Source organism: Sturnira hondurensis, unplaced genomic scaffold, assembly GCF_014824575.4.
Source record: "Sturnira hondurensis isolate 20B ecotype Veracruz unplaced genomic scaffold, ASM1482457v3 Scaffold0004136, whole genome shotgun sequence".
Lineage (NCBI taxonomy): Eukaryota > Metazoa > Chordata > Mammalia > Chiroptera > Phyllostomidae > Sturnira > Sturnira hondurensis.
The window spans coordinates 4248880-4274478 of record NW_028076767.1 but is presented as its reverse complement, the minus strand read 5'-3'; the positions used below and the strand labels follow the sequence as shown (position 1 = coordinate 4274478).

General features: G+C 37.7%; 1 protein-coding gene across 2 annotated transcripts in view; it reads right to left on the bottom strand.

Annotated features, from left to right (window-relative positions):
• Window positions 1-2592: 2592 nt before the first annotated feature.
• The window catches only part of ICA1L (islet cell autoantigen 1 like), a 47052-nt gene continuing 24045 nt past the window's right edge, over window positions 2593-25599 (bottom strand). The window contains exons 10-12 of one of the 2 annotated variants that reach the window (XM_037043576.1): window positions 12269-12523; window positions 8782-8871; window positions 2593-4360 (exon numbers count right to left, since the gene is read on the bottom strand). In XM_037043576.1, coding sequence (XP_036899471.1) covers window positions 4248-4360; window positions 8782-8871; window positions 12269-12523 — 458 coding nt within the window. In that variant the 3' untranslated portion in view covers window positions 2593-4247. The remainder of the gene's footprint in view (window positions 4361-8781; window positions 8872-12268; window positions 12524-25599) is intronic. The other variant, XM_037043577.1, reaches the window with a different exon arrangement.

The window sequence follows — 25599 nt, the reverse complement described above, 5'->3', positions numbered from 1 at the left end:
CAGTGACACTAAAAAAAAAAAAAGGTTTTTAGGGCCATTGACCTGTTTGTCCTTTGCTGACAGCACTGCTGGCAGCTTGGCTCAGAGGGTGAATACAAACCAAGCTGGTGAGACCCCCGTTCCTGACCGTGACACAAGTTAGTGACACAAATCCTCAAGCTTTTTGGGTTTTAATGTTGCCATAGCTGTAAAAATGAAAGAGAAACATTTGGAGCACATCTTTTAGAGATGCAGAAATAGATTCCAATCATATTTTTGGTGTAGTTTTTTAAACTTTTTGAAGAAAAGACAAAAGTACTTTAATCAGTCTCAATAACTTTGTATGCCCATTTCAGATGGAGAAAACAATAGAAACATCATTATTGCAATTTAAAGTATAAGTGAGCTCAAAGACAATATTCAATAAATAATGTTAACAGTACCTATTTCTGGATGGTAGGACTGTGGAAGATTTCTTTTTTTATTTTTTAGTATTTTTCAGTCTTTCGGGTATTACTTTGGGAAATAGGAACAAGGAAACAACTTTCTTTAAAAACAATGAAGTTTAAAATCTTACCTGTTAACATCATCCATACCTTTATCTATATGGGCCTTTCATATTTATACTTTGGACGTTGAATGGTTTATTTTTACTACATCAAGTTAAGAACCATGTCTTCACTTTCAATACCAAGGACAGTTTTTACTGTACTCTTTTTTTGTACTGTCTCCCTGTTCATGACACATAAAAGATGGAAGATATTTTATGTTGGGCTTATGGATATATCCCATCTGGACTAGCAAGTATTTTTCTCCCTATACTGTTACATAGGTTTTCTTTACTTACTTAAACAACTTATGCATTGTATGTTTTAAATGCATTAATGCATTACTTTCAATACTGCTGAGTTCATTGATATTTGGAAGTTTGTATTTCCTTCCTAGTTAAATTTCTCTCAGAAAATTCTGGGGCTGCTTTATTGCTCAAGGTAAGGAAATGCACTGCAGTGGATCAATTCTGGCTTCTTTTTCTTCCTGGCTTCAGGAAATCAGGTTAAACATGATGGCTTGTATTTCATTGGTCATTGCTTCTGGGCCCAAATTTTTGATAGTTGATAGTTTGTGTTTTGTTAGCAAGAGTATTTATACAAAGAACACACATTGTTATTTCCCATATTGTACAGTGTTCCTTTTGTAAGAAGTAAATTAGAATTAATCTCACAAGGATATTAATTGCTCTGGTTTTATTTTCATTCTGTGGTGTGTGTGTGTATCTGTGCATATATATATATTTTGTCAATTCAAACTACCTTGTCACTACTACAGTCCTATGGTAAAACCCAAGCTTTGAAATAGGGAAACAATCATTGGACTTGTATTGAGTACTTTAGGAAATAAAGCTATTTTTGTTTATGCTATCTTGTAATCTTTATTAAAAGAAGTCAGAAAAACAGAGCACATCCAAAGTTCATTTGTTCTTAGGCTGTAAGAACAAATTTATTTCCACATTTATTTACCTCCACATTTATTTCCAAATGGTCTACAAAGAGAGTTCTATGAAATAAATATCCATAGTTGAAATATAGACTTTATATCGTACAAACACTAAAACCTATTTTGTTAAAATACAGTTTGTTTCTAACCATATCGCAGGGCTAAGTTTTACAATTGATGAAAGTTTTCAAAAAATATAAAGTTACACCTATCTAATCTTAATATGCCCCTGGTATTCCTGTCTTTCTTTTTGTTTGTTTGTTTCTAAGATGTTTTTTATTTTAACAGTTGTTCAAATACCAGTTTTCTGTCTCTTCCTGTCTTTCTTGTAAAGTGGTTGTAGAAAGATTAGGCAAACTTTAGTTCTGGTTTTTGTTTAAGGTTAAATGCATTCTGATTTAGTATGTAAGGTAGAAGATGGGTATTTTTCCCCATTTACTATAAAAAGTAGCCATCTATTCTGAAAGAGTTGTTCCCAGCCTGGCTGTGAGTAAGGTAGGCTTCTGATCCAATCCCCGGTCTAGACTTAGACAAACAGTAACTGTTCTGTGTTGTTTGTTGTGTCCTTTACTTCACTCCCTGCTGTAAATATGGTAGTTTTTTTTATTAGCAATCCAGGTATCATAACAGCCACATTTCTGTTTCTGGTCTCTGAATTAATGAGTGAGCCTCAAATAACTGATCTTGGGAAACTATGAATGGTTACCTTAATTTTAATCCAAAGTTTTTAGGGTGCTCTTCAAAAATGGAGTTAAGACTTGCTAAAGTTGTAACTGGACTTCCCAAAGCAGTTCATGTTGCATTTGGGTTAAGTGGACAAGCACATACTCTTGTGTTGAACGAAATTCTTAGGGACACAAGAACTGAATAATTAAAATCCCTTGTATGTTTTGTTTGTTTGTTTATTTTTGAGAACCTTTGCTCATGGGAAATTAAGGGCAATATCCCTTCACATTCGTAGTCTGGGATTCAGGCTTCTGCCTTGGAGGAAGCGGTGATTTTCCCCTGCGTTATGGTGTGTGTGTCTGCATGTGAAGGAGGTAAATATATTTGAACTAAGGCATTAGTGGAATAAATCAGTAAAATAGAAAGGACACAAGCCAAAGAGATAAAGTCAGCTTTTTCTGGGGTACTCAAAGCTGACTGAATATTGGCAGAACAAAGACAGCATTACATTCTGTAGAATTTCACTGAATAAAAAAGAAGAGTTAAAAATACTCCCAAAGGGATGACCAAATAAAGAAATAGAACTACACATGTGAAAATATTTTAAGGAAAGACTTAACTTTTCCCTGGGTCCATTTTCTGACCCTCAGGTAAGGTCTTTCCAGCCATTGCAGTACTCGGCCATAGTGGTGGTTTTTTCGAGAGCTCGTGAGCAATTCAGAACTTGGGCCAGACTCCTATGAATGAGAGGTGCATTTCACCTATGCCAGTCCATACAATGACTCAGATGTTACAAGCAATTCTCTTGTAAATAATAAGTAAGCTTCTTTAGAACTAAGAGCACATTGAAACTGCTGTGAACAATTAAGTTAAAATGTTTTCCTGTGGGAATGCAATGGTCTGGATGACGAAAATAACACCCCTGAGAACTGCCTCAATACTAAAAAGTGGGCAAGAAAAAAAGACCAGCAAATGAAGTGATTGGTGTGGGTACACAGTGGCTGTTTTCATTAGCTTACACTAATCTGAATTAAATATCCTTCCCCCTAGTACTTCGATTCAGAACCCTCCCAGGGCGTTACAGCTTTTCCTTAGTAATCAGATAGAGCTTGGTTGATGTCCCCCAATTAAAGAGGAAAGTAGAAAAGTAAGACACTTATTGATCAGCTTTCTGTAACTCTGGCAGGAAGTATTCTGTGTTAAAACACGTCAAGAAACGTTTAAGTCTGCAAATATGTATAAGGATAAGGTGTTTAGAATTTCTCCCCCATTCAGAGAGAAGTTTCTGGGTAATTTCAGGAATGTCGTTGTCAATTGCTTAGGGAGTGTCCTCCCTTCTTTTCAGGAAGAGTCGGCACACTGCATGTTACGGTTGCAATGTGTTTGGACATTCTTGTGGTTTGTGATTTGGAAAGATGTTTTTCTATTTCTATAGAGGATGAACTAAACAAATAAATCTTCCTGCTACTTTCCCACAAAAATGTGATAGTGGATTGAGGGGTGTCCATGATTTTCTGTGAAGGAAAAAAAGTAATATTACATTTTCATCTCTAAGTGGAAAGAACAAGCACCAAGTGTCTCTGTGACTTCATTAAGCAAACTGAGTTCTCAGATCTTATTCTGCCTTTCTAGTAAAGTCAAAATTGGTCTGGTTCTAGTGCTATTTTCCATAACAGAAAATTCTCTTGCCACTGTTTTATTTAAAAACTGACCCTAAATCACAACCCAGTTTCCACGCTGTCCTTGATCCACATAAAGAATTCTCACAGCCAGCGAGGCAACTTAGACACAAAAGGCTTTCCAAAGGAATAAGCCCAACTTATTAATAGAATTCATACTAGCTGTTAGTTCAACCTAAGTTTTGTTATCTATCTCAAACTAAATGGTTTCGAGTATTTCCCACATATTATCACAGCTGCAAATCCAAGATATTAAAGAGAGATGTCAATATAAACATGGTCTTTACCATCTGTCTAAAGTTGCCTGACAAGTGTTACATTCACAGACAATGCTTTTGTGTGAAGATTACAATACAAACTCCTTTACATAAAGGCAACATGTTGCAAATCTGATGTTTCAAGACCATGGACGAGATATCATAACTTCAGTCAAGCATTAAGTTCCTCATCTGAGTGTCCAATAGCATCTGGGTTTGAAAGTGGATCCATGTCTGCAAATAGACTGAGCCAGGCTGACATGTCTTGGTTACCGCTGTTGGGAGCTATGAAAAGAAGCATACACACATTAACGAGTCTCAGATTTTGGAATCACGTTACTGTGCCATGTTTATAATGTAAAGTAAATGCTTGTTTTGAATCAAAAAAAGACAACTGATAAGAATAAACTATCACTGATATCTTCTTAGGGATGATTATGAAAAACTAATGCAGACACCAATACTTCGCTAAGGCTCTTATATCTAAGTGACTGCATGTTGCTCTGAGAAAAGACTCAACTGAAAGGCAAGCAGTAGTGAAGTTTTCTGAGAATCACGAGGATAATTTGTACAAGACTCTCAGATGTGGTTCAAAATTCAAAGTAATCTTTGATCCTACAAAGTAGGAACATTACATTGTGAACTTAGTACTCAAAGTATTTATTATAAAAGCAATATTAAAATATCAACACAAGGGGGAAAAAATTCTGCTAACCCTATCACACTAACACACCCAACAGTTATTTTGGTTTACAGTTGTTTCATTTGCCTTTTTCATGTGTACTATACATGTTTGTAATATATATTTTTAATTCACGTTTTCAATTATAGTTTACATACAATACCGTATTGGTTTCAGGTATACAACATAGTGATTATACATTTATATAACTTATGAAGGTATCATTCCAATAAGTCTTGTGCCCATCTGACACCAGACATAGTTAACTACAATATTTCTGAATATATTCCCTATGCTGTGAGTATTTTTATATGAGAAAGAGAAATTAAGAAAATCTCACAACTGTATCAAAAGAATAAAATATCTAGGAATAAATTTAACCAAGAAGATAAAGGATGTATAGTCTGAAAACTAAAAGATATTGAGGAAATACATTGAAGTCACAAATAAATGCAAGGATACACCGTGCTCATGATTGGAAGTATTAATATCATTAAAAAGTCCATACTAGCCAAAGTAGTCTACACATTCAATGCAATTTCTATCAAAATAACAATGACATTCTTCTCAGAATTAGAATAACCCTAAAAGGTATATGGAACCACAAAAGACCATGAATAGCCAAAGCATTTTTAAGAAAGAACAAAGTTTGAGGTATCATACACTGCTTTCAAACTGTACTACAAAGCTATAATATTCAAGACAGTATGGTACTGTCACAAAAACAAATACAAATATCAGTGGAACAGAATAAATCCAGAGTCCAGAATTTCAGAGTCCAGAAATAAATCCTCGTTATGTGGTCAACTAATATACAACTAATGAGGTAAGATTATACAATGGAGTAACAACAGTCTCTTTAACAAATAGTTTGTGAAAACTAGACAGATACATGCAAAAAAAATCAAAACTGGGCCACTTTCTTACATGATATACAAAAATAAATTTAAAGTGGGTTAAAGATTTTTTCCCAGTATTTTATTTAATTATTTTTCAAGTACAGTTTTCTGTCTATTAGTCCCATCCCATCCCATCCCCCATGCTCCCCCTCCCTCCCATTTACACCCTAAAGTGGGTTAAAGATTTTAATGTAAGACCCAAAACCATAAATCTCCTAGAAGAAAATATAGGTAGTAAATATTTTACATCAGTTTGAGTAATATTTTTTTGGATACATCCTCTCAAACAAGGGAAACAGAAGCAAAAATAAACATATGGGCATCATTAAAGTAAACAGCTTCTGCCCAGTGAAGGAAACCACCAACAAAAAAACCCCTACTGAATGGGAGAAGATATTCATCAATGATATGTCCAATAAGGGTTTGATATCCCAGATATACAAGGAGTTCATACAAATCAATAACAAAAAAATTAATCCAGTTAAAAATGGACAGAGGACATGAAAAGACATTTGTCCAAAGAAGACATATGGATGGCCAACAGCCATGAAAAGGTGCTGAAGATCACTAATGATCAGGAAATGCAAATTAGAACCACAAAGAAATCACCTCATACCAGTTAGAATGGCTATTATCAAAAAGTAAACAAATGTCCCGGAGAAGATGTGGAGAAAAGGGAACCTTTGTGCACTGTTGGAGTGGCTGTGAATTGGTGTGACCTCTGTGGAAAACAGTATTCCTCAAAAAGCTAAAAACAGGTCTGCTACATGACTTAGCAATTCCACTTCTGAGAGTGATCCAAAGAAGACAAAAACACTGGTGCAAAAGATATGTGCATGCCTATGTTCATTGCAGCATTATTTACAATAGTCAAGGTATGGAAGCCATCTAGGTGTCCATGGGCAAAGATGTTCTTTAGATACACAAACACACACAATGGGATATTATGCAGCTATAAAAAAGAATAAAACCTTGATATTTGTAACAATATAGATGGACCTAGAAGGTATTATGCTGAGTGAAATAAGTCAGAGAAAGACAAATAGGTATTGCATTGAATCTGTAAATTGCTTTGGGTAGTATGGACATTTTGATGATGTTAATTCTTCCAATCCATGAACACGGTATATGTTTCCATTTATTTGTGTCTTCCTTGATTTCTTTCTTCAGTGTTGTGTAGTTTTCTGCATACAGGTCTTTTACCTCCTTGGTTAGGTTTATTCCCAGATATTTTATTTTTGTTTTTGCTATATCGAATGGGATTTTTTTCTTGATTTCTGCTTCTGCTGCTTCATTGTTGGTATACAAAAATGCCTTTGATTTCTGGATATTGACTTTGTATCCCGCTGTTTTGCCAAATTCATTTATTAGTTCGAGCAGTTTTTTGGTAGAGGCTATAGGATTTTCCATGTACACTATCATGTCATCTGCAAACAATGACAGTTTTGTTTCCTCCTTTCCAATTTGGATGCCTTTTATTTCCTTTTCTTGTCTGATCACTGTGGCTAGAATGCCCTACTATATTGAATAGAAGTGGTAAGAGTGGACAGCCTTGTCTTGTTCCTGATCTTAGTGGAAAAGATTTTAGTTTTTGCCCATTGAGTATGATGTTGGCTGTAGGTCTTTCATATATGCCCTTTAGTATATTGAGGAATGCTCTATTCCCATTTTTCTGAGTACCTTTATCATAAATGGGTGTTATACCTTATCAAAAGCTTTTTCCGCATCTATTGATATGATCATGTGGTTTTTGTCTTTGCTTTTGTTTATGTGATGTGTTACACTTACTGATTTATTGAACTTGAACAAGAATTAAATTTTTTAAAAAAGACAAATACCATATGGTTTCACCTATATGTAGAATCTAAAAAAAACCATAACAAAACAAAACAAAAACAGACTCATAGAAATGGAGACCAAAAGGATTCTAACCAGAAAGGAAGAGGTAGGTGGATGGATAAAAAAAAGATGAAGAGGAATATAGTAAATAATATTGTGACGAGTTTGCCTGGTAACAGGTGGTCACTAGAATAAGTGGGGTGATGACACTGTCAGGTATAAAAATGTGAATCACTGTATTGCACACCTGAATCCAATATATGCCAACTGCACATAAATTAAAAATTTAATGAAAATTAAATGCAAGAAAGAATGAATACCTGACTTTAATCACATGGAGACCTCAGCTAAATTGAAATAAGAAGCATTTTAGTAAAAACAAGAAACAGTAGAACAGAGGGACTATATTCTATTAAAAAGTCCATATCCAAACATTTTTAAAGCTGTATAAATGCATCAGATTAAATAGCTAAAGAGATAACAAGTGAATATAATACCTACCCCTAGACTTGCTGTACCAGTTGGAGGAGTGCTTAAATTTCCTAAAGTTTACAGTCATGCTGTGATTGTGCAAGGAACTATACTTGTTCTCAGGAAACAAACTAAAGTATTTTGGGGTTAAAGGGCCATGATGTATGTAACTTACTCTCAACAGGTTCAGAAATAACACTAAGGCCTGCATAAAGCAAATGTGCTAAAACACCATAGTAAGTGAATCTGAGTAATGGTTATAGAGATGTTTTTTTGTGGTATTTTCCTTTATGTACAATTTCTGTACATTTGAAATTCCAATTTTAAAAGTTTTAAAAACATCAGTGACTAAGATTAATATGTATGTAAAGTTCTGCAAGGCAGTGTGTGTCTATTTATGTATACCCTACATGGAAATTACAACATGGACCAGCTCTGCAGAAAACAATATGGTAAGTACTCAGTATGTTAGCAATTACTGTGTGCCAGGCCCTATGCTAGTGAGTGCAAGAATGTATTGTCAGTAGGCATCTGGTAACCAGAGAGCATCTTCCATCCCCAGTGGTATTATCCATTGTAAACAAACCTTAGCACAAAATATTAAAGGTTAAAGTTCAGAATTTAGTTTACTAGGACAAGCTCACAAATTTCTATTCTATGCTGTCTATGGTGACGGATAGCCAGGTACAGCTTTCACTGCTTATAAAATGTTTTTCTGGGTAGTAGGAGGTGAAGACTAAAATGATCCCTTTCTACATTTATCTGAATTTGACTGATGCTAATACGATGGCCAAAAATATAAATAAATAACTTACATTTTGTTAATTTCTTTGGACTCTGTGAAGGCACTGGTTTGTTATCAGTATGTGAAAGAGGAAGTTCTAATCCCCCTTTGGAGGCCCAGCCTGGGGGGAGGGAAGTAATGAATTATCCATTATTGATTAAATAGGAAGTAGAGTCAAGTAGCACCACAGAAACAAGATGAGGTAAAAATATCTAACAAGTCTTCATACCAGCATAAGATTCTACAGTATAAAAGGTATAACACACTTGTAATTTATTGGCAATCATGTATTTTAATCAAATCCAAATTTAGTGCCAGCTAGAGTTATATTGGACTTCCCTACATTTCTCAAAGTGGTTTTGAAATACAGCCATGTGCTACACAATGACAGTTTAATGTCATTGTGGCAGATCACATGTACAACAGTTGTCCCATAACATCATAAAGGAGTTGAAAAATTCACAGTGCCTACGACATTGTAGCCATCATAACGCAACTCAACATAGTGCGATGCATTACATGTTGGTGGTGATGTATGTAAACACGCCTGCACTGCCAGCTGTATGAAAGTACAGCACATACAACTACAGTCGTGGGTTACACTGTCAGGTTTGTGAAAGTACGCTCTATGATGTTTGCACAACAACAGAGTCACCTAATGACACATTTCTCAGAATGTTTCCCCATCTTTACAGGCCACAGAACTGTAAATACATAAATTTTTAACAATTGCAAATGGATATGGTTGAGAAAGAGACGTCCTAAGGAGTCAGGAAGAGAGGAAATAGACCTAACAGAATCTTGAAACCAACAATTATGTTTATACCCTTGAACTCAGTAATCCTAGTCCTAGAAATACAAGGAAACAATTTAACTGAAGGAAAAAGTGCATGCATGATTATGTTTATTGCAGCATTATCTATTAAATGAAAAAATAGAAACAATAAGTAAGGAATTAAGCAGATTATGGTGGGTAAATATGACAAAATACTATGTAGTAATTAAAAAGTTCACAATGAATATTCTACTGGTAACACAGGGAAATGTTTGCTGTAACATGAAGTTATCTATGCTTTAATGAAATCTCAGTACTAGAAAGTAACTTAGATTATCCTGCCTATTATCTTCCTGGATGGAAGAGATCTTTTGAGGCCCAAGATCTTCTTTGGGATNTGATTATGTTTATTGCAGCATTATCTATTAAATGAAAAAATAGAAACAATAAGTAAGGAATTAAGCAGATTATGGTGGGTAAATATGACAAAATACTATGTAGTAATTAAAAAGTTCACAATGAATATTCTACTGGTAACACAGGGAAATGTTTGCTGTAACATGAAGTTATCTATGCTTTAATGAAATCTCAGTACTAGAAAGTAACTCAGATTATCCTGCCTATTATCTTCCTGGTGGAAGAGATCTTTTGAGGCCCAAGATCTTCTTTGGGATTCCTAGAACCTAACTCTTTTAACTCTCAAGGCAGCTCAGTTTCCCAGTACACGTCACAGGAACAAAAGAAGTAAACACAAAAGAAAGACTAGTAGAGTACAAGAGTCCTGTACTAGGAGGCAGGAAACCAGACTTTTGTCTTCTGATGACCTTGAATTAAACAAGACACAAACACTGGTATCACATGGAAATACCCTGTCAGCCTTAAGGCAGGGGCCAGAACAAAAGTTCTGAGCGGTGAAAAAATCCTGTTGATCCCTGGCCAGGTAGCACAGTTGGTTAGAGATTCATCCTGCTATGCTGGCTGTGGATTCAATCCCTAGTCAGGGAACATACAGGAGACAACCAATGAGTACACAGATGGGTGAAACAATGAACAAATACTTCCCACTCTCTCCCTCCCCCTTCCACTCTCTCTCAAATCAATTAAAAAATTTAAAAGAAATATTGTTGAGATTGTATTGCCAGAAGGAGAAGAATCCAATGCTGCTGGGCATGTGGCAAGTTAAGGAGAAAGACAGAAGGAGTTCATGGCAGAGAATAAATCAGTTTGTAAATATGTGTAAAATTGAGCCAATGATAAGCCATATGAAAATTATTGTTTTCTAAATTTTTATAATAGTAAAACATTTGAATTATCCTAGAATACCTCTTTATCAAATGATACTGTCCCTTCTCAGTTTTAGGCTATGTGACAAACTCTTACTGAGTGATTGTCAACTGATGTGTATTTATCGAGCTAACTTTCTGTTACAAAGATGAATCACTCCACAGAGCATGCCCTTGAGATGCCTGCAAATTGCATAAAATATAATGGCCCTGCAGGTAAAGTATGAACATAAATATTTTAATACAAAGTACAATGCATTAAGACACTGTTAGGTACTATGAAGCTTTTTCTCAAGAGTTAAGACCTCCTAGGGGATAAAGATAGAGCTATAAGGCAAGATAAACTGATTACAACCATGAAAACAAACTCCTCTGAGTCCAGAGGAGGGAGAAACCACTTCCGTTTGGCAGTACTGAAGATGTCTTCAAAGGTTGGCTGTCACGGAGCAAACCCTGGATTGGGAATCTAATACTCAGGCTCAAGCCCCAAGGTCCAGTACTGAAACATCATAATTCAAAGAAGTGCCACAAGCAAAGATGCCAGAGAGGGACTGAAAATACTCAATATAGTTACAGGAAATGGTAAGTGTTGTGAAGTGACGGAGAGATAAGGGTGGACATGCAGGCACAGGCAGGTTTTATCCTGGAGCCCATGGTGCTTCATTTTCAAATCATGTAAGGAGAGAGCTGATGTCAGAATCTGCTGCTGGGAGAGAGAACTCTGGAGGATGCATGGGGGTTTGGGAGGACTCTAGCAACAACCCAGGAAACCAAATGGGGCTCTAAGTGGCTTTGGTTGTGGGGGCAGAGAGAAGTGGGAAATTTAGGACACGTTTTAGAAAGAGAATAGACAGGACTTAACAACCAACATGGAAGCGGGGAGCAAAATGACTCCCAAGGTGCTGAGTTGGACCCATGATGATATAACAGCAGGTGAAGAGGGGGAATCCTTGATGTATAAACAAAGCAGGTGACCCTTTCCTCAGGAAGATAGCCTGCCCCCAGCTTACTACCGCCGTTCTCACCGCTGCGGCTGCCTTAGAACCAGCCTCCAGGGCTGTTTCTTTTTCCCTCATCACCTCTGAACTCACAGAAGGAAAACACCAAATTTTGGTGGGTGGGCAAATCCACCTGCCTGCCCTCTGTAGGGGCAACCTAGCAAGTCAAGAGTTTCAGACAAAATACTGATTTTCTGTGTAGAGAAGATACCTGGAAAAGTCAACGAAGAAAACATCGGGTTTAGTGGAGGTAGCAAAAAGCAGCCCCTGCTTCACTCTCCGACCCCAGTAGTAACAGTAGTTGTTATTTTTCCAGTTGATTGGTGTGACTACAGATTTTGTCTAGTAGCACTGAAGATAATTAAAATCAAGTCTTCTTGATTTTAGCATCCACATGTGCAACGTTTTATTTCACAAAGACAAAATAAGTCATGGGTGTCCAAATGTTTCATAGATACTCACTGTTGAAAGCTCCAGCAGCATGAAGGCCAAGGTCAAAGAGGTGTGAAGGAAGGAATCCTGCAGATTGAGCAAGAGGCTCAGACCCCACAGAAGGCTCCTGGGACCTGAGACTGGCACTTAGTCTCCCCACGGCAGTCTGGCGTTCTCCAGAGAATTCACTAGTACTTGAAAAGGCAGGGTTTAGGAGGTTGTTCAGAAATGAGAATTCCTTCTCAAAATCATCTTCCAATGAATCTACAGGTACATCTTTTGCAGCTGTTGAGTGAAAATAAAAACAGGATGGCTTTTTTCTTTTTGAAGAAATGAAAATAGGATGTAGGGCAAATCAAATTTGTTTCACTGCTCTGATATTTTATTAACATAATTTTCAATAAGCAAAATAATTTGAAGTTTATGTGAAAATTATTTATAGTTAGACAAACTATGGATCACAATGGTCTCATTTCACAATGAGTATATAATGGTTTTGAATATCTACATACAAAATAATTAAACAACTGCCTATGTAAGACAGACTACAGGACATGCAAGGAGAAATACAAATTAATAATGGGAGACTTTAATATTTCACTCAGTAAAAAACACTCCCAGAGGAGAGAAAAATAAAAAATCTCAACAGCATAATCACTAAGGTAGTTGTTTTGAATATATACAAACCCTAATGGAAAATATATCTTCTCAAGCATATATTAAAAATTCATAAAAATTAATTATATTAAGTCACAAGAAAATCAGTGAATTTCTCAAAGTACAAATATTGCAAACAACATGCTCTGATTACAATGCACTGAAAAGAAATCATTTTTAAAATAAAACAAAAAGGCTCTTCCACCTGCAAATTTTAATACTTTCTATTAACTCTTGTTTGAAAGGGAAGTGGATTTTTTAAAAAATAATGATAAATAAGACATTTCATATTACAGGGTAAGACAAAAGTAGGTTTATAGTTCATATGGAAAATAAAACAACAATAAATAATAATACAAAAATAAACTTTTATGTACTCACCATTGTAAACCATTTTTGCCCTAACCTGTATGATCCATGGGATACTTAAATATCAATTAACAGAGGACAAATCATGACCCTATGTAGGGAATGGTTTTGCATGGTGTGGAAATGCAGCTCAACACTCAAGTGGAAAACCAGTGGGGAGCAAGTCAGCACATAGGACTATGCCTGCGGAGAGGTTTTCCTGTGGGGAATCATGCCTGCATTATACCTAGACCGCTATGAGACTTGCTTTTGCTAAAACTCCCTCACCCTGAATTGAGGCAGAAAGTGCTTACTGTAATTTCCTAAAATCTGTGCTAAACCTCCCAAGTATGGAGTGTGGCCAGTTCAACCACTTCCTCCCCCTCATCTGTAACATCCTTCTCTTTGAAGCGATTATCAACATTCTTTCCTTTGTTATCTGTAAAAGGTAATCACCTGCAGCAAACCTGTGCATAGTAAATGAGGAATGTCCTCCATGTAATGTACCCAGAGAAACAATAAAAGCCTGTCCAGGCAGGGGCCAGGGACCTCTCACCCTCTCTCTCACTTAGAGAGTGTCCATGCTGTTGCTTTTTCTCCACAGGACTTCTGTAGTCCATGTGTATTTGTCTAGCAACCACAACACACAGATCCTGCCAGCGAGGATCTGCATCAACCCTAAACACCTTGATTAAATAGAAATAAAAGAGGGGCTTCTAGCAGGATAGAGTGAGGAGGTCTACAGACCTGCATACCAGCTTTTAAATAGCTGGTGGAAATTATTTTAAAAACAACCATTTAAATTCTCTTTAAATTATTCTAAGACCACATATCAAAGGAAATAAACATTTATTCAAGAAAATCAATTAGAATTTGATAAGAATGAGAGACTGGTATTCGAACTAAGGATCACTCTCTTCCTTCCCACTCCCAATTCAGTAATTTCAATCCAGCCTGGTGCTGCCAAAAACACAAGGCTCTGTCTCTCCCCAGCTCTGTGTCTAGAGTTTTCTTCCCAGGAGGAGCGGGAGAGGGTCAGCATTTCATATTCTGCCCTGAGTTACCTCTTGCCAAGGCAAAGCCCTGGGGAGTGCTGTGAAGAGATGGAAGTTCCCATTTGCCACTGAGATGCCAAGACTCCAGATGGAGACCCTGATTTGGCCTGCTGAGCACATGGGGGCCCTTCTCACTTGACTTTGTTCATAAGGTGGTAGTTTCACCCAGCAGGAGGCAAACCAAAAAGACCTAAGACTACTGTCACCCTTCTCACTACAGCTCCTAGAGGAAGGATGTCACTCAGAGAGAAACACCGTTGCTACCCCCTTATCAGCCAGGACTAAGGGATTTTGCCTGGAGGGAGAAGCAATCTACCAAATAGTTCCTAATTTTTTCCCAAAGGAACTGACAGTATATGCAGCTGCAATGGATGAAATTCAAGCCTAAGGATGCTCTCAGAAAGTGGTAAAAGGTAACTGAGAGAAGACTGTTAGATTCCTTGGACAGTGAATTGGACTTAGAGTAGCCAACCAGTTTGCCTGAAAGCAGCAGCGGAAAAGCCATCAGGGAAGAGCCTGCCTAGGATAAGAACAAATCTCAAACACTGACCTTGGGAACTATACTTTCAAAGGAGTCAAATTATGATTTGTCTGTAGAACAATTTAAGGTTCAGGGTATTCTTGAAGACAGTAGAGCAAACAGCTGAAAATTAGTGGACTGTAAGAGCTGGGTGGAGTTCGGGAAAGAGAGAGTCACTTTGAAATGAGCCCTTTCAAGACCACTGTCATGCCAAGGTGACTGGGTATAAACCCAGCCTTCAATCCATGAGGAGTTCCATTGCTGCAGGGACAGATCCACTGAAACAAGACAGCCTGTGTCACTAAGCAAATAGTAATAACAAGCCCGAGCAGGGAGGACTAGTAGCTAAAGTTGCTAAAATACATTATTTAAAATGTCCAGTTTCCAACAAGAAATAACAAGGCATGCAAAAAAAAAAAAAAAAAAAAGAAAAAAAAAAAAAAAAAAAAAGGTATGACCCATACAACAGCAAGAAGGCAGGCAACAGAAACTGCCTGTGAGAGTGACCAAATGTCAGATTCAATAGAGCTTTCAAAGTCGTCCTTGTAAACATCTCAAGGAACTAAAGGAAAGTAAGGAGGTGAAGTGATAGATGTATTAATTAACTAGATGGGATGCTCCTTTCACAATGTATATTTATATCATATCCACACAGTGTAGTACTTCGAGTACCTTACAATTTAGTTATCAATTACAGCAATAAAGCTGGAAAAAATTAAAAATCAGTATTTAAAAAAGTATAGAAAAGAATAATGACAATGTTGCATCAAATCAGTGAATATCAATAGAGTTAGAGATCACAAAAAAGAACCAGATAGAAATACTGAAATTGAAAAGTACAATCACTGAAATGAAAAATCCACTACAGTGGATCAACAATAGATGTGAACTTGCATGAAAAAGAATTAGCTAACTTCCAAGATAGACTGGTAGAGATTAGCAATCCAAAAACAGTGAGGGGAAAAAAGAATAAAGGGAAATGAACAGATCCTGAGAGAACTGGTACCAACATCAAAGGTACCAGTATACACTGCTGTGGCCAGGTGGCTCGGTTCGTTGGAGCATTTTTCTGTATGCCAAAGAGTTGCAGGTTTGCTTCCAGGTCAGAGCACATACCCAGGTTGTGGGTTCAATCCCTGGTCAGGGCATGGACAGGAGGCAACCAAAGGATGTTTCTCTCTCACTTTGATTTCTCTCTCTTCTCTCTCTCCTTCCCCATCCCCCACACTCTCCCTAAAATCATTAAACATATCCTTAGGTGAGAATCAGGGGGAAAAAGTACCAATATACACATAATAAGTCTCAAAAGTATGAGAGGGGGACTTTGAAGAAATAAGAAGTAAATGTCCCAACTTTGTTGAGAACATCAACCTACTCATCCAACAGGCTTAACAAAACCTAAGTTGAATCAATACAAAGAGACCCTTATATACAGATATCATAGACTAACTATTGAAACCCAAAGGTAAAATCCCCACATTCATGGATTGGAAGGACCAATACTGTCCACATGGTAATTAACTCCAAACTGACGTGTGAATTCAGGTTTTTTGTAGTAATTGACCAGCTGATTATAAAACTTATACAGAAATGCAAAGGAATTAGAATAGCAATGGGATTAGAATAGCAAAAAATGTTTGAAAAAAGAACAGTGTTGTGTACTTACACTACCTAATTTCAACCTTATTATAAAGCCATGGTAATTAAAATAGCATGGGACAGAACTCAAAATACAGAAATATACCCTTACATTGTTTGGTCATTTGATTTCAACAAAAATGCCAGGAAAAGTCAATGGAGAGAGGAGAATCTTTTCAACAAATGGTGCTGAAACAACTGGGTATAATATGCAACAAACAAAAACAAAAAACCTGAGCCCTGGCTGGTGTAGCTCAGTGGACTGAGCGCGGGCCTGTGAACCAGACGATTGCGGTTCGATTCCCAGTCAGGGCACATTCCTGGGTTGCAGGCCACTTCCTGGCAGGGGCCAGTTCCCAGCAGGGGATGCACAAGAAGCAACCATACATTGATGTTTCTCTTCCTCTCTCCTTCCCTTCCCCTCTAAAGATAAATAAATAAATATTGGGAAAAAAAACCTTGAGATAGCTCACATCATGCACAACAATTAACTCATAAAGATCATAGTCCTACATGTAAGAGCTAAAATTACAATATTACTTAGAAGAAAACTTGGGAGAAAAATCTTTGTGACCTTGGGTTAGGCAAAGGTCTTACATAAGACACCAAAAAAAAAAATCCAGAAAAAATGGTAAATCGTACTTCATAAAATTTTTAAACTGTTTAATGAATATACAACGAAAACAGTTACTGAGATACATGGTGGTAATAGCTGTACAACATTATGAATGTATTTAATGCTATTAAACAGCAGCTTTAAAATGGTTAAGATGGTAAATATTATGTGCATTTTACTATATTAAAAAATTAGACTGAGGATGATGGTGATGGAATAGGAGGGAGCAGATTCCACTTCCCTACGCATGGGAGAAAAACCTGGCCAATATATGGAGGAGCAGAGCAAAGAGCCAATAGTACCCCAGCATATATGAAAATAAGAGACCAAAAAAGTGTAGCAGACACTGAAAAACCAGACAGTAAGGACAGTGCTTCAGGACAATAAGGTCCCAGCACCCAACTCAGGCACCAGGGAGGCTGTAGCCCCAGGCCTGGCTCGGGGCACCAGGTCTACCACAGACTCCTTGGGAGTGATGGGCCTGCCACAGAGTCCTTGGGAGAGAGCTGGGTCAACTGCTCCCTCCCTCCCCAGTGGAACAAGGTTTAAGCAGCACTGGGAGAGACCTGGTGCTTGAAGTTGCAGAGAGGGGAACAAGGACATAGAGGCAAACACACAGGGACTGTGATCACCCACAGAGTCTGTGGTCGCCAGCTTCGGAGATTTGAGAGTTGCACAGCGATGGGCACTGACCCCAGTAGTCACCGGTCTGGCTGGAAAATTGAGCTGTATAGAGCAGCAGAGTTGAGTAGGAGGAATTTCTCAAAAAAGAAACACTTTGGTGGATTCTCCTGCATCAGCCACTTGTTCTACTCCCCAACCAGCCAGGCAGCCATCCCAAGGTTTCGCCAAAGGCCCTGCACACACCAATAGCACTGGGAAGGGACTGAGGCAGCCTGGCCCAGTGCATGGGAAGGGAGAAAAGCCATACCAATTGCCCTTAGCCTGCTGGAGACAGAAAGACCAGAAAAACCAGTTGGCCAGTTTGAAACCAGCAAGAGGTATTTTTTAAAAGTAATCTTTTATTTTTTATTTTTATTACTGGTTTATTTTTTAATACCTTTTTCCTCTCTTTCCTTCTTTTTTGTTCTGTTCCTTTCCTTCCAATTTGATCTCTTCTTCCTCCTTTCATCTGCTTTTTAAAAAAGATTTTATTTATTTATTTTTATTTATTTATCTTTTCTTAGAGGGGAAGAGAAGGGGAGAGGGAGAGAAATATCAATGTATGGTTACCTCTCGTGCGTCCCCTGCTGAGAATTGGCCTACAACCCAGGCATGTGCCCTGACTGGGAATCAAACCACGACCATCTGGTTCGCAGGCCTGTGCTCAATCTACTGAGCTAAGCCAGCTAGGGCTCCTTCTTCTGCTTTTTTTTTTAACACCCACAAGTGAGACAAAAAAACCTGGAACTGTGAAAAGACCAGAGTTGGACCCAAAGAGGGGGCATCCCAACAGTTGAGACAGTGAGACAAATTTCACTTTGCTTATCACAGAGAACCTGCAAGTTACTGCATATTTGTATTATTATTTTTCATTATTCTTACATCTTTTATTTTAATATTATTTTTTTATTCCTCTTTTTTCTGTATAGTCTTCTTTGTTTGGTTGGCTACACTGTATCATTTGACAGGTTTCCCCTGTTCTCTCCTCCACAGTGTATTGCTAATTTACTGTCCTTCACATCACTTGTGTTCCTTTAGCACTCTACTCAAGGTCCTATACCCCCTATTCTTGTTAACCAGATCACATACATTTTGTCATATGATTGTTGCCCCTCCCCAACAAGAGTCTTATATTCTTTCCATCCTTTCTTAAAAGTGGCTAGTTGAGTTGAAGATTACAGTTAACACTATACATACACAAGGGATCTTCTATCTCTTCTCTACTGGATGCTACTGTAAATATCATAGAATATTCTCTTGTTGTCTTATACTATTTTGCCTTCCCCTCCAATTGATCACAAAAAAGAGTAGGTGAAAGTGGTGAACACCAAGATACCCACTGGAAAAGGAAACTCCACAACAAAGGGACCACCAATCAATAACAACAGAAGAAGGTGAAGGAGGAAGTGGAAACCACACAAACCTCAATCCAGGACCTATCTAGAAATACAACTAAATAGTGGAGAAACTACCCAGTGCAAACAACTGAACAAGAACAAGAGAATTCTCAAAACCTTGTACACATGGAAAAACCAGCCAGCTTCAACACAACATGCCCTCACCAGCAGAACAAAATACACGAGGTGGTGGACAAAGTGACCCTCAGTTAACTAGCCTTCCCTGGTGGGAAGGACCCACCAAAGAAAGACCCAACAACAATCAAAACCCAAAGACAAACACAGAGCCAACTTAAAGGACAGCCCAAGACCAGTGAGCTTGGGAGATCAAGGAGACCACACCACTAAATCTCAAAGGTATTCTACCACAGAAGTTCACACCATAAACCCAGGGAGCCAGAACAAATCAATTTAAGAAGCTCAAGCTAACAAGAAGTCTCACAAACAATGGGAAGACAAAGAATCAATCCCCAAATGAAAGGAAAGAAGGAAGCCTCAAAAAGAATGCTAAATGAAATAGAGGCAAGTCAACTATCAGATATTAAGTTCAAAGCAATGGTTATCAGGAAGCTCAATGAGCTCAAAATGAGCTACCAGAATCTACACGGAAACTACAACGAATTCACTGCAAACTATATCAACATGAAAAAGGAAATAGGAACTATCACCAAGGGCCAAGAGGAAATGAAGAATACAACTTCTGAACTGAAGAACACAGTAGAAGGAATCAAAAGCAGGATTGATGAAGCAGAAGATTGGATCAGCGAGCCAGAGGACAAAATAGAAAAAAAAACCACCCAGAAAGAGCAAGAAAAGGAAAAGAGACTCAGAAAGAATGAAGAGGGATTAACATAAATGCAAGACAATATGAAACATAATAATATCCATATAATAGGGATACCAGAAGAAGAAGAGCAAGGGATAGAAAACCTATTTGAAAAAATAATGATGGAAAACTTCCCTAATTTGATGAATGAAAAACTCACACAAATCCAACAAACACAGAGAGTCCCAATCAAGAGGACCCCAAGGAGGCCCACTTCAAGACACATCATAATTAAAATGGCAAAATTCCAAGACAAAGACAGACTCTTAAAGGCAACAAGGAAGAAAAAGGAAGTAACATACAAAGGAGCTCCAATAAGGTTAACTGCAAATTTCTCAATGGAAACGCTCTAAGCAAGAAGAGAATGGCAAGAAATATTCCATATAATAAGAACCAGAGGCCTGCAACCAAGGCTACTTTACCCACCAAGGCTCTCAATCAAGATAGAAGGCCAAATAAAGAGCTCCCCAGACAGTCCAGGCTGGTGTAACTCAATGGATTGAGTGCAGGCCTACAAACCACACAATCGCGGTTCGATTCCCAGTCAGGGCACATGCCTGGGTTGCAGGCCAGTTCCCAGCAGGGGACTCACAAGAGGCAACCATACATTGATATTTCTCTCCGTCTCTCCTTCTTCCCTCTCTAAAGATAAGTAAATAATTTTTTTAAAAAAGCATATACTTTATTAAAAAAACCCACGCTTTTCTAAAAAAAAGAGCTTCCCAGACAAAAGAATTCTAAAAGAATACACCTTCACCAAACCAGCTCTGCAAGAGGTGCTACAGGGAGCGCTCTAAGGAAAGGAAGGAAAAGAGAGAGACAGAGAGGAACAGAGACAAAAATGGCAATGAATACCTACCTATCAATAACAACCTTAAACTGGAATGGTTTAAAGGTTAAACCATTGGTGTAAATGGTTTAACCGTAAATGGATTAAATGCTCCAATCAAAAGACATAGAATAGCCAAATGGATAAGAAAAAATGATGCACACATATGCTCCCTACAAGAGACTCATCTCAAGACAAAAACCTACACAGACTAAAAGTGAAGGGCTGGAAACAAATTTTCCAAGCAAATGGACAGAAAAAAAAGCCCGCATAGCAATACTCATATCAGACAAAATAGACTTCAAAAAAAGGGCAATGAAGAGAGACCCAGAAGGTCACTTCATAATACTCAAGGGAAGAATCCACCGAGAAGACATAAACATTGAAAATATATCTGCACCCAACATGGAAGCACCCAAATACATAAAGAAAATCTCAGAAGACTTTAAGAAAGATATTGACAACAACACAATTATAGTAGGAGATTTTAACACACCACTGTCAATCATGGACAGATCTTCCAACAAAATATCAACAAAGATATTGTGGCATTGAACAATGCCCTAGATGAAATGGACTTAACTGATATATAGAGAGCCCTTCATCCCAAAGAAGCTAAATACACATTCTTTTCAAATGCACATGGTAGGACACAAAACAAGCCTCAACAAATTCAGGAAAACTGAAATCAACCCAAGCATTTTCTCTGGCCACAAGGGACTGAAACTTGAAACCAACACCTAGGGAAAAAACCCAAAACATTCAAAATCATAGAGACTGAAAAGCATGCCATTCAACAATGAATGGGTCAAGAATGAAATTAGGGAAGGAATCCAAAAGTTTCTGGAAACAAATGAAAATGAATTCACAACAACCACAAACTTATGGGACACAGTGAAGGCAGTCCTGAGAGGGAAGTTCATAGCAATACAGGCTTATTTAAAGAAGATAGAAACACTTCAAACAAACAACCTAACCCTATGCCTAATAAAGACAGCCCAGAGCAAGCAGAAGGAAGGAAATAACAAAGATCAGAGCAGAATTAAATCATATAGAGACTAAAACCACAATTCTAAGGATCAGTGAATCCAGGAGCTGGTTTTTTTAAAAGATAAACAAAACTGACAAGCCTTTAAGCAGGTTCATCAAGAAAAGAAGGGAGAGAACCCAAATAAACACAATCAGAAATGAAAGATGAGAGATTCCAACTGAAATACAAAGGATTGTAAGAAATTACTATGAAGAAGTGTATGCCAAGAAATTTAAAAACCTAGGTGAAATGGACAAGTTTCTAGAAAAATATAATCTTCCAAAACTCAATGAAGAAGAAGCAGAAAGCTTGAACAGACTAATAACAATTGATGAAATTGAAGCAGTAATTAAAAAAACTCCCAACACACAAAAGCCCTGGACCAGATGTTTTCGCAGGAGAATTCTACAAAGCATTTAAGGAAGAGCTAACCCCTATCCTTCAGAGACTATTCAAAAAAATCCAAAATGATGGAAGACTCCCAAACTCTTTTTATGAAGCCAGCATAATCCTAATTCTGAAAAGGAGATAAAGACACAACAAAGAAAGAAAACTTCAGGCCAATATTGCTGATAAACATAGGCGCTAAAATTCTCAACAAAATATTGGCAAACCACATCCAACAATACATTAAAAAGATCATACACCACGACCAAGTGGGATTCGTCCCAGGGATGCAAGGATGGTTCAATATTCACAAAGCAGTGAATGTAATACATCACATAAACAAAAGCAAAGACAAAAATCACATGATCATATCAATAGATGCAGAGAAAGTGTTTAATCAGGTACAGCACCCATTTATGATAAAAAAACTCAGCAAAGTGGGAATACAGGGAGCATTCCTCAACATAATCAAGGCCATATATGAAAGACCTACAGCCAACATTATACTCAATGGGCAAAAACTAAAATTGTTTTCACTAAGATCAGAAACAAGACAAGGCTGTCCACTCTTACCACTACTATTCAATATAGTATTGGAAGTTTTAGCCACAGCGATCAGACAAGAAAAGGAAATAAAGGCATCCAAATTGGAAAGGAGGAAACAAAACTGTCACTGTTTGCAGATGACATGATAGCGTACATAGGAAATCCTATGTACTTGGCCAAAAAACTGCTTGACCTAATAAATGAATTTGGCAAAACAACAGGATACAAAGGCAATATCCAGAAGTCAAAGGCATTTTTGTATACCAACGATGAAACAGCAGAAGCAGAAATCAGAAAAAAATCCCATTTGATATAGCAACAAGAAAAATACCTAGGAATAAACCTAACCAAGGAGGTAAAAGACCTGTATCCAGAAAACTACACAACACTGAAGAAAGAAATCAAGGAAGACACAAACAAATGGAAACATATACTGTGTTCATGGATCAGAAGAATTAACATCATCAAAATATCCATACTACCCAAAGCAATTTTAAGATTCAACACAATACCTATTAAAGTACTAATGGCATATTTTACAGACATAGAACAAACACTTCAAAAATTTATATGGAATCATAAATGACCTTTGCTGCAATTTTGAGAAAGAAGAGCAAAGTAGGAAGGATCACAATACCAGATACCAAACTGCATTGCAAAGCCACTGTAATTAAAACAGCCTGGTACTGGCATAAAAACAGGCACATAGACCAATGAAACAGAACAGAGCCCAGAAATAAACCCAAGTCTCTACAGTCAATTACTATTTGACAAAGGGGGCAGCAACATAAAATGGAATAAAGATAGCCTCTTCAACAAATGGTGTTGGGAGAACTGGACAGCTACGTGCAAAAAAATGAAACTCGAGCACCAACTTACACCATGCGCAAAAATAAATTCAAGGTGGATAAAAGATTTAAATATAAGTCATGACACCATTAAAGTCCTAGAGGAGAACATAGGCAGGAAAATCTGAGATATTTCATACAGCAACATTTTTATTGATATGCCCCCTAGAGCAAGGGACATAAAGGAAAGAATAAACAAACAGGATCTCATCAAAATTAAAAGCTTCTGCACAGCTAAAGAAAACAGTATTAAAATGAAAAGAGAACCAACTGTATGGGAAAACAATTGGCCAATGAGACCTCAGACAATCATTTAATCTCCAAAGTGTACAAAGAAATTACACAACTCCACTCTAAGAAGACAAGCAACCCAATTAAAAAGTGGTTAAAGAGCCCTGGCTGGCATAACTCAGTGGATTGAGTGTGGGCCTGCGAACCACATGATCGCGGTTCGATTCCCAGTCAGGGCACATGCCTGGTTGCAGGCCAGTTCCCAGCAGGGGACACACGAGAGGCAACCATACATTGATATTTCTCTCCCTCTCTCCTTCCCTTCCCCTCTAAAGATAAATAAATAAAATCTTTAAAAAAAAGTGGTTAAAGGACTTGAACAGACACTTATCCAAGGAGGACATACAGAGGATCCAGAGACACATGAAAAGATGCTCAATATTGCTAGCTATCAGAGAGATGCAAATTAAAACCACAATGAGATACCACCTTACACTGGCTAGAATGGCCATCATAAACAAAGCAACAAACAACAAGTGTTGGAGAGGGTGTGGAGAAGAGGGAACCCTAATCCATTTTTGGTGGGATTGCAGACTGGTACAACCACTATGGAAAACAGTATAGAATTTTCTTAGAAAACTAAAAATGAATATGCCTTTTGACCCAGCAACTCCACTACTAGGATTATACCCTAAGAACCCTGAAACACCAATCCAAAAGAACCTATGCACCCCAATGTTCATGGCAGCACAATTTACAATAGCAGAGTGCTGGAAGCAACCTAGGTGCCCATCAGTAAATGGATGGATCAAAAAACTATAGTACATTTACACAGTGGAATTCTATGCAGCAGAAAGAAAGAAGGAGCTCCTACTCTTTGCAACAGCATGGATGGAACTGGAAAGCATTATGCTGAGTGAAATGAGCCAGGCAGTGAAAGACAAATACCATATGATCTCACCTTTAACAGGAACCTAAACAACAGTACAAATAAGCAAGTAAAATATAACCAAAGACACTGAAATAGAGAACAGGCTGACAGGGACCAGAGGGGAGAGGGGAGGGAATTTCAGAGGAAAAGGTGGAGGGTTTACAGGAACAAGTGTAAAGGACACATGGACAAAAACTAAGAGGGGTAGAAATGGGAAGGAGGTGGGGAGCACTGGTGGGGTGGACTGGGATGGGAGTAAAAGACAGAAAACTACTTGAACAACAATTTTAAAAAACAAAGAAAATTACGGTGGGAAAGTAATGAATTACTGCTATATATAACAACACTGAAGAATCTAACAAAATATTATGGTTAATGAAAGACACCTATAACCAGACCGAAAGGACTAGCTTTTGTATAATTTCATTTATATGAAGTGTCCAGGAAAAGAAATTTATTGGTATAGAAATGAGATCAGCAATTTCCTAGGGAAGGAAATGGGAAGAAGGATTAATTGGCAACAAGAATGAAATAGTTTGAGGGGTAATGGAAATAATCTAACACAGGCTAGGTAGGCCGTAGCACCATCTGGCTAGGGAGCACAGCCAGTAATCCTGCCTGACCAGAGGTGATTGTGAAGCCCAGCTAGTGACCCCACCTGCCCTCAGAGAACACCCCACGTGACCAGAAGGGCCAGCCAGCACTTAACACAGCCCGTGACCCATCCGCCACCTCACAGCATGGGTAGTAGCTTCACCCAACCAGAGACTGTGACACATATAAACTGTCAAAAGTGAAAGACAGAAGTTTGGAAGCAGCAAGAAATAAGTGACTTGTTG